Raw genomic sequence first — 11,197 nt, forward strand, 5'->3', positions numbered from 1 at the left:
GTTTTTGTAAAGTTTAAATGTTTACTTTGATACAAAATGACAAGTTATTTGAACCAGACCTGTCAAGACAACACATTTCCCAATCAGATATCAAGTTTTTATGAGTTAATGATGTGAAATAAAGAAACATACAAAATTTGACATTTCTGAATTCCACAGCAGTTTTATTAATCCTAGATTGTGATTGGTAAATTTAGTTGTAATGGTGCAGTATTTTATATTTACTGATAGCTTTTTGAATAACTATTTCAATCTTAAATGTTAACATTTGTACCTTTTTTTTTCAAAATAAAAACAATAATACTTAACCAATTTTTAAATTAAGTTTATAATATTTTAGAAATTGTAAAATATTAGGAGCAAGTCTGAAAAACTGGTAAAGGCAAGAATCGTTATGAAAACCATAGAAAAGTTTAAAAATGTTAATTTTATCAACCAAGCCAATATAATTTTACTTATTCTTTTTATTACATAATGTAAACCCACAAATTTCCTTGTTTGTACAATGGATTAGTTGTAAAATTAATGAATAGTCTCCAAGATCTTCCTTCAAATTTTGGAAACAACTCATTTTAAGTATAACAATACAATATTTGTTACAAAAATTATTAATATCGCATTGAAACTAATAACACATACGGGACCTAGCTGTCTTCGTTAATTGTGTAGTTTGTCTTTTGATAAATCACTGGTATCCACAACTAGGTAATAATACAAGTATATATGTGAATTAAATGAATTATACCAGCTGCTCCCATCTATTGCATTATAGTAACATAAAATTGTACTGTATTACAAAACATGTAAAGTCTATCTCTCAAAGGAAGCCGTCAAGGGTATCTTGAGGCAACTAGTTCTGAATTGTCATTATGCATTTGTGGTAAAAAGTTATAAGTAGAATTTGCATTTGTTTAGCCAGAACTCATAATTTTTTCCACTGATAACCCGTGAGGTGTCCATACTATAAACAACCAGAATTCTTTTCCCGTTTCATGAAGTTGTCCTTATACTTGGTAATAATAATAACTGCAAGTCACTTTTAATTTCAGTTCGCCATACTCATCCAGCTTACAAAATTGTTAATTTTTTTCATCCAGCCTCTGCTGGTGTTACATCTTTTGGTGCAGCTGGAGATTTAACCTGTATAATACATTAAAATAATAAATACCAATTCCCACACATATTAATAATATATATGCAGTTATAAGGAACTCGAGCTTATATAAAACTCAGCAATAACATAACATTACTTAATTCAGTCATACACATACACATTTCATTGACATACTTAATACTTGTTTTTAAGCTTGAACTGCATTTTAAAGTAGGTAAAAAGTAGTAAATGTATTAAAAAATATAACAGAGAGTGGATCAATTTCCAGCTACAGAGTGAATATGGCCTCTGCAGTTACCAATCCTGTGTCTGTGAGGTTTTGTGCGAGTTGAGAAGCGTCTCATATTCACCATCTTCAAATTACAACCAAAATATTGTTAAGTGGTAATTAGAAGATATGACTACAGATACAGAACGCCAATTAGTATACAATATTTAATTTGTTGGCCAATATCTTACCTGAATTTTTGTGTGTTCCTCAATTGTTTCAAATTTTTCTTTCTTCTCTTTGTTGATACGAGTAATAGGAGTTTTGTACTGCATTGTGATCCAGGCATGGCAAGTAAAATAATACAGAGCACAGTTTAAACTATGGCAGCAAAATTAATAAACAAGCAATACACCAATCAACATGGGACTCATAAGACCAATTAAGTTCTTTGTTAGCTTTTCCAAGCACTCCCTCAACACACTAATGGGGTAGTAGGGAGGGGAGGTGAGTCACCCAACTGGCCATTCCAGACTAGCTGATACACAATATCCTATATTTTTTAACAACTTAATAAAACAATTATTTCTGTGTATTGTTATAAATTAACATTACTGCTTTTTTTATAATGTTACAATTTAATTCAAACAATCTTTTTAGGTTCTTAGTTGATTTCCCTTGTATTTTACTCAATGTAATAACATACTGTATAACGTTCTGTGTTATACTTGTTTTTATAACATTCCATGATTTTTCTACATTTTAACTTTTGTTGCATTAATTCTAAATCAAAATAATAAAATGTCTTTAGAATATTTCCACTTTGTGCTCTTTGAAATGTAATGTAATCTATTTAAAGACTTAGGCGATCTTAAATTACAGATTATTACAATTAAATATTACGATTTTTTATGCAGTTTTAATTTTTTTATCCAAACTAACTGTAATCATCAGTAGAATTGTTCATTATAAGTGAATAAATTAAGTGAAGTAGATTGAGAGAAACCCCATGTAGATAAATAACTACTTTTATGTCTGGCTCCCCCACTCAGCAGTGACTGCTTATACTTTCCCGTTCGGCCTAATATTGAGTCAAAAGTAATAGATTAAAATAAAATTTGATATTTTATACTTTAGTTTTACAATTAAACCACTCAAATTTACGCGGGAATGAGAACCGTGATTGGGGAAATTGGTTCATCAAATTATTGGAACGGCATCCAGTCTGCGCCACTAATCAGTACGAAATTATTTCATGCAAGCCTTGGGAGATTACAGCTTGACCAAATACCGAGCTTGTAACAGGTCAAATTACGATATTTGAATATTCGCGGGGAATTGGCAGACTGTGACGTCAATGAATCGGCAGACTGTGACGTCAGTGAATCACATGTTGTCGGAATTGAGATTTATTTAATAACGAAGAAATTTATTGAACTTTATTCGGGAAAAGATTTGATTAATTAAAATGAAGTAAACATAACCAAAATTCGTGTTTTACAAAAACATTAAATAGAATTACGCAGAAAAGCCAATTGTGGTATGAATGACTTGTATATTGATGACGTCATAAAGCACATGTTGCTAAAAATTTAAATAAAAAGCTTTGAAAAAATAATAAAAAGAAAATAGAAATACTTAAATTGATTAATTATAGTAAACGTAATAAATTTGGACAATTATAAAAAAAGAATTAAATTAAATTTATTCGTGAAGACGCTGATTTGAACGAGAGAGGGGAAGAGTATTGTTTTGAGTCGGTATCCGTCGTTTTATACGGAGATTCGCTCTTCTACCACCAGACTCGAAGCAAGGAGGTTGTGTTAGTTCTCCTGGGATAGTAATGATCTGTTGTATAGTATATTGAAATTTAATCAAGGATGGGATATTGTTTAGACTTTTAAAATTATCAAAGCACTGCAAGGTGAGTGAAGTTATAATATGTGTTGAGAGTGTGACATTTAATAAATTAATCTCGTGGTCACTTGCTTTGATTTTCTTTAAATATCCCTTTTATAAAAAGTGTGGAGTGATGTTAAATTTTGTAATCATTACTTAATATATTTTGGAACCCTGACATACACACAGACTTGTCTCTGGTAATAACACCAGAGACGTTCAAGTTCAAATCTAATAATTTTTTAGTAATACCGAGGGAATACAGCTAGCATTGGACAAGATGGCGACCGATACCATGATGAGGAACATGGTACAACAACGTGCCACTGGTGACAAGGGGCGTACAACTACATGGTGAGTCAATAACTCTAAAGAACTGACTTTCAGCAAATTATCGCAACCAAAGTGAAGGTGACACACAGCAAATTGGCGTTATAATCTGCCACTCTCATCAAATTGACATCACTTCAAATTTACATTCATCAATTGGCGCTGCAACCGGGGGACATATATCAAAAAGGCGCAGCAACGAGGGCCTTATATCAAATCTGACACACATCAAGCTAATGTTTAATAATTTTGAAGAATTATAATTATTCTTGAAAAGTCTATCAAGACTCTAGTGTCATAATTATTCTGAAAACTAATTGTGTAAAAAGGAATATGTTCGATAAAAAGACGATAAAATGTAAATTTGAATATCTCGTTTATACAATACAAAGTGAAATTTGGAAAAGCCCGCTTATGAGAGCCCTGCAGTGGAATGTTACCTTTAAATTGACTGTTTCCTATAAATAATCCCAATAGTAAGGGCACGATTTGTAATCTCTTAGGCCCTTGCTTTCGGCTTCGAGCGCTTGGGTAGAGCATACCAGATTAAATGTTGGGGGTTACTCGAGTGGACGCGAGCTGACCGATCGCTGCGTGCAGAAGCGACTAAGCAGTAGAGCAGCCAGCTTTATAACTGCCACCACTACTACAACGCAGCCGGCAGTAGCGTGTCGCAGTCCTGGCGACGTAGTAGTGTTTGGGGGAGCATTGAATGGTCCACACTGCTACCAGTTGTCACAGTGTATCGCCGAACCTCGTAAGCTTCTCTCTTGAAATATGGATCTCGATGGATTCAGTTGGAGAGGATTCTGTAAATGCTCAATTAATTATAAACATTAGCCTATCTGTTGTACATTATGATGTAAATATTTTATTGTTTTTATTTGCTATATTTCATTTGATATCTCTAGATTAACTACTAAATCAAAAGTTTATTTTATTTATTTGTTTTTGTCACTTATAATCAGATAGATCACCTTAGAAAAATACACAGATATTTATGAATTGTTTACCTGAAAATTTATATTATCGTTATTTATTTTACAATTATAGTACTTTATAAGTTGATTTTCTCACCAGTGCTAGTAGTGAGAGAAGTGTATTTAATAATTATTTAGTTATTTTACTAAGGGAAGCATGTCAAAATTACACCTACATTTCAGCACCAATTTTATGTAATAATATATTATTGTGTTTGCTGTGAAAAAATATTACTGAAATATAAACTTTGTGCTTTATTCTAGCTTTAACATGTAAATAAGTACATTAATGAAAAATTCAACTATTTTTTAATGATCTAAAAAGAGTAAATTAATTTGTCTTACATTCAGTCCGATTCATAATCAGATTTAAATAGTATTTTAGTACTTACTAAAAATTTGTAATAATAAATTTAATAATATTAAAATAATTACTTGAACTATTAATACCACATTTGTTTTTTATAAATATTTGTTGTTTTAACGTTCGCCCTTATACATTTTTAGTACAATTTTAATGAGATTACAATATTCTACTTGATTGCAGGTGTAAATTTATTTACTATTGTTCTATATCATTTCCATCAGTATTAAGGCACTTATCGTATCTAAAAACAACCTTTAGTATACTGTTCGTCATAGGAGTTTGCTACCTGATTATAAAAGTGCAGTGAGTGGGACATGATCATTTTAACACTATCGCCATCATTGTGGCACTGACCTTCAAGATGCTTCTCTTATGAAAAAACAAATGGTTGTCAATGGGTGCTAAAAATTGGTGTTGTTTGGTTGTTTGTAAAATTAAAAACGTGTGAGAACATTGAGGGTGAAATAGTAGAGAAGCAGGATCCAGAAATAAATCATTAACTCTTTCACTTCCGACATACAGTTACACACATTGTACTACTGTGACATGGTGTGATAATATTTACATATATCTATATAGTATGCACATTTTATTGCTAAATTAATTACAATATTAAACAATTGAAGTAAACCTTATAAGTCAGTAAATAGATAACACATTATTTAGTGAAAATCGTTTTCAATTTAATGTTTGTTTGATATTATTTTAATATAAAAAAGTTTTCTATTTAAAAACCTATTATTAATTCAATCACAATAATATCTTGTGAAGTTCACTAGGTAACATGACATCATCAGAATATGATCAAATGAAGCATTTCAAATTTAAGTTTTTAAAATTTTTAACTTTTGTATAAAAACGTTTTTACAATACATTGAGAAAGAGTGTTTATTTTTGTTCCATTTTGGATTTCAGCTTAGCCAAGATGTCATCGACTGTGAGTGTTCCTGGCTCAACAACGACTGTCTTCTGTCTTGATTTTGAGCCCTATACAAACAAAAATTACAGCCTTAAAGATTGAGTATGTGCAATAACGATATATTATTATATTCTATATTCTGCACAAAAACTACATATTTAATATTTTACTAGCCGTTACCCGCGGCCGGGTTTGCACACAATCTTTAGAACCGAAGTCCTTATATTACTTCGTAAAAGCAATTATGATGTAATATGATATGAGTCCTATAAAAATTTTAAAACGTAAGTAGGCATACACCAGTTAGATATTATTTAAATTCATGGTAAATAGTATCAGAGTTTAACTTAATTATTATATCATGTTTGGTACGTGTAGGAGCATTTCTGGTTCTAATTAATTATATACATAACATCACAGCTGAATCTGGCTTGTCATCCCGATCAAGAAACACAAATCTCAGATCACACAGGTCTCTGAAACTTACTTCGGTCGAAAAGAGTATATTTCCAGTCCTTGTCATATATTTCAGGTCTAAGTATTTCCAGTACCATAGTAGAGTTTGCCTTGTTCTAACGAAGAAAAAATATATACACTTACGTAGGACCGAGATGCCTACTTAAGACCGTTTAAATTCACTTACCTACTATGTCACAGTTTAGCTTGCCATATTGCCTCGATCAAAATACTATATACGTTCAATTATCTAGTTCTCAGAAATCTATTTTGGTCAAAATCATGTCGACATAGTTAAGTTTGCCTTGTCCTGATATAGATAATACACACATAAGTACGTACTGAAAATCCTATTACGACCTAGGGGGGAAGATGTACTTTTGGTATAAGAGGGAAATCCTTATTAAGGTTTTGCAACATTCCAAAATAATCGTTATTAAAATTTTGCGTCACACTTGTTTTTTTGACTGTAGCTAGGGAAAGAATGAATTGTTGAGGCATGTTAGTATTCATTTCTCTGTTTTTCCATAAGCCATTGTTAAAATGTAATATCATAATGTCAAGGATGCCCACCAGTTCAAAGTAAAACTAATACTTCATTTAGTTATGAATGTGAAAACATTCATAACTTTGTTCATTAAGTTTAGTTTCATAACAGTATTTAATGCATTAGATGATTTTAATTCGTCACTGGCGCAATTTGGAGTAAAATTTATATATTAATGTTTTATTTACTATCTGCATTACACTACCGATCAAGCACTGTTTACTTATTAATGATAAAATTTAAATGTAAACAGATGTTTCAGAAAGTATGTCGAACTATAGCTGTCAACAGCTGTTTAGTGCCAGTTTAATTTGAATTATGAAACGTAAAAGCTACAATTTTTTCTGAATTCCAAATTATTCCAGGTAACTTTTCTTAACTTTTTCTTCATAAAACCTTCCTTGAATTTCAATGGACATTATACAAAAAGAATTAACCGAATTGGCCCAGCCGTTCTCGATATTAGCGTTTACCAACACATTTGGCAATTCATTTTTATTTATAAGATAAACCTTAAATGTAAACAGATGTTTCAGTCTCTTTTGTAAACTTCAGCTGACAGTGTCAACAGCTTTTTTGACTCAATTAAATTTTGATTATGTTTTATACCCGTATTCCAAGAATGTTTTTGGGCTTTATCTTCCTAAAAACACTCTTCGGACTTCAACAAACATAAAAAAAGAATTAGCCAAATTGGTTCAGCCATTCTCAAGATTAGCACTTAGCAACACATTTTGCAGTTCATTTTTATTATATAGATTTATTTTAAATGGCTCAACATTTATCATATATTTTTAGGATGAACTGAAGCCTTCATAGAATTGGTAAAGCCATTGAAATACAACCAATCTCTCTGGGTGAACAATAAATCAGAACAAGGACAAATGTAAAACAAGCCAGCCACAATCCCATCAGGATAAACATATCTGTTTTAAGAATAAAGGTAAACATTTAAATTCTAAAAGTAGTTAATTGGTGATTGTAAAAACCATTAAAGATGTTAAAATGTAAAAATTAAATCATTGATTTACTTTATACAGTCAGTTAGTATCTTGCTTCAGTGTCTATTCATCAGCAAACTACCAGCCAAATATCAGAATATTTGGCTATAATCCTTGAGGTAGATAAGATTCCATCCTTTAATAAGAAAGTTTATACTCTTTCCCATATATTCATAAACAATTTCATAAACCTGACTGAATAAGTTATATGAAATAAACATGTATTTGCTTCAGAATTACCTTATCTAAAGACACATCACTCTTACGCAGACCACACACCGAAGCCAGATACCTTACAAGCTCTGCGTTTGCCTCCCCTTCCACTGGTGGTGCATTGATCTGCACTCCAACCCTTTCAGATCCTATATCTGAACAAATGCAAACAAAATTTTAATTATTGTTTTAAAATGTTAACTGCCAACTCCATAAATTCTATTTTAGTAGTACAGTGCCAAAAAAGGTATGTTCTCTTTAACTTGTTAGGTATTTCTCTCTTTTAAGAACACTACCAACTATGAATTGATGGTTTATTTAGCATTATTATTTTTTATAGTACTGTGTACATTAGCCCGACACCACTATTCACTAGTGGTTACTAAAACATTTGACATTGGGCCATTATGCAAGACCCCTAGGTAGGAAAATGTTCTTTTCTTGGTTAGCAGTATTGAAGTTTCCTGTGCTTTATTCTCCGGTGACTGCAGACAGCATACTGTCATGAAAGTATCTGGAGAATAAAAAGATGTGATGTGTGAAGAAATATATCACATACAGTGACAATTTGCAATGAATGTCCTGAAAAACTATTTATCAGTGAGAAATGTTTCATAATCTATTCACATAACTTAATATAGCAATGTTTGGGTTTATTTCTATACAGTTGAGTAATTAAATGTGTGATAACTTGAGTGAAAAAGTAGACAATTATTTTTTGTATTGACAGACAACACATTATCTGATATATTAATATCTATAGCACAATCTTGTCGGACAAAGTAGTCCTGAGATTAAACAATGTCCAATTGTTTTAATCTCAGCTACTTCAAAGAAAATGTTATCACAAAAGATAATATCCTGCATAATGTCCAACTATTTCTAGTTAAATAGCTTTACAGAGTTCTGTCACAATCCAACACAAACAGGAAACTAATGAAAGTTGCTCAGTGATTCTGTCGGGTTACTTCACCTGACAAGCTACAACTTGACAAAAACATGGGGTTTAGAACGGTTGGCCTAATATAGCAGCTAAATATTAATAAAATTAACCAAGTGACTTTGGGTAAAAATCTTAATTTAATGCACATATGATTCAACTCTATATAATGCAAAAAAACTTTGGAAGTGTATCTTTTCACACTAATTCATTTAGTACTATACCAGCCATCACATAGCAAATCTATCTTTGAACAAGAAACATCAGTTTTCTTGAAATAAATCGGACTGACATCAAAGAAGTCAAGAAATAATTTCTTGAAATGCAGTCTGGGCTAAAATTTTCATAATTTTGTTCATTCATAAGGTTACACTGCACTGAGAATGGACTATAAATTTGGCTTCCTAATTTTATTAGGCCACAGTGAAAACAATGTGGATTAAATAAAATCCTATAGATGCATCATTTTAATATGATCCCTAATCCTGAAGGGATATTAGAACAAATTAATTGCAAATATTCCCTTGTTACTATTTATTGTTATACAAGAAATTATTCTATACTATCATTAAAAATTAATGGGTGATATAGAGCAGTTTTTAAGCAAATCTGAGGATAGGATCCATCCCAATCAGATTGGCTTACAATTATAGTTGTAGAAAAAGTCTATGATGGCTCATTCAGGAATTGTTCTTAATACAGTATTTTCACATGTAAGCTTGTTTTATCTCATCTATATTATAATATTAATATGTGATTTCATTGGGGACTGCTAATTGGGAAAGAACAAAATGTTATACCTACAAGTTAGAGTAAAAAATTATGTACATTTAAGAAGAGGTGAAATATTGAAAGGGAAATGTCTTTCTATGATGAACAGCATAACCATTAAAAGCTGTATGTATTTTCTGACAAGAGCTTATTATTTATTTAAATTTTTAAATATTGTTGGAGGCGTTTCCTAACATGGAATACTTGCTCTTTTTAAGAAAGCATCTTTTGATACCTTAAATTAATTTAAAACAAGTATATGACAAAGGTGCAATTAAAAAATGTAATAAGCAACGTTTTATAAGTCCCATAAATATAAAGATTACTTTTAAAGAAGATTTACCTTCTATTCCACCATATAGAGCAATACTGATCATGTTTGAGAAATTGTGTATACAGGTTATAAACAGGCTATGTGCTGTTGCCTGTGGAATTGATTTTTAACATGATAGTTTTGGTTAGTATATAATTCTGAATATGTTGTTTCCTTAATGTAAAGAAGTGAGAGTGATGAATGATTCCATTTTTTCCAGTTCTTGGATTCTGATTCAGCAACATTAACTTTTAGGATCAATTTTATAAAAATATAAGTTAATTAGGCTTATCTTTTCTGTTGGTGAATCCTACATAATATGATGACACTTTCATGAAGAAATTATGATAGGTCATGACATTACTTAGTTTGAAAACAAATACTCCAATAATCATTCAATTTTATTTCTGTGAGGCCTTTCGTTTTCAAAGAAAACATCATCAGACCCACATAACTTAAATAAAAGTGGTTTTAAAATCTTATTGGAGTGTTCTTTTTTAAATTAAGTAGTGTTATGTAGTGTTTTATGTTTTTATGACCCTCAAAAAACAATAAGATATTGGCACAGTACTCTAAAGAACACTTCAAAAGCCAATGCAACATACACTTTTTTGTCAAGCCAGCTTGGAGCTTTCATGAACAGTGCAGCCAACTACAGAATGAGTACTTTCTCTTTCAGCAAACTCCTTGTTAAATTTAAATAATTATCCCAGGAACTTGTTTACTCTGTATTATTTCAAATATGTACATATTCACCTGTAATATTGTTGGCTTTAGCTCCTGGTTTAGCTAATATTTTAATGGCAATATTTCCATTTTTTTCTACTGTCACAGGCCCACTTTGAATTGGCACTGCAGGTGGCTGAAACATACAAATCAATGGTTTATATACAGGTGCAGCCTGATTTTAAATAGACGTAGTTATTTACAACATAATAGTTATACCTAAATATAGTTTGATATCTTTCTTTCATGTAAAACAAAAGTTTATCTAATAGTACTTTAGTGGTAATTAACCCACCTAGTGGTATAATATACATAATAGACTTACTATAAAAAAGAATATATATATATATATATATATATATATATATAATTTGTATAAGTGGCTATAGTCTTATTTAATTTCAATAAACATT

General features: G+C 30.7%; 1 protein-coding gene across 2 annotated transcripts in view; it reads right to left on the reverse strand.

The window, feature by feature from the left end:
- Nucleotides 1–5,379: 5,379 nt before the first annotated feature.
- The window catches only part of LOC124354786 (UPF0235 protein C15orf40 homolog), a 36,652-nt gene continuing 30,834 nt past the window's right edge, over nt 5,380–11,197 (reverse strand). For both annotated transcript variants that reach the window (XM_046805495.1, XM_046805494.1), the window contains exons 3-5: nt 10,815–10,920; nt 8,062–8,189; nt 5,380–5,885 (exon numbers count right to left, since the gene is read on the reverse strand). In XM_046805495.1, coding sequence (XP_046661451.1) covers nt 5,787–5,885; nt 8,062–8,189; nt 10,815–10,920 — 333 coding nt within the window. In that variant the 3' untranslated portion in view covers nt 5,380–5,786. The remainder of the gene's footprint in view (nt 5,886–8,061; nt 8,190–10,814; nt 10,921–11,197) is intronic.

This window comes from Homalodisca vitripennis, chromosome 2, assembly GCF_021130785.1.
Source record: "Homalodisca vitripennis isolate AUS2020 chromosome 2, UT_GWSS_2.1, whole genome shotgun sequence".
NCBI lineage: Eukaryota > Metazoa > Arthropoda > Insecta > Hemiptera > Cicadellidae > Homalodisca > Homalodisca vitripennis.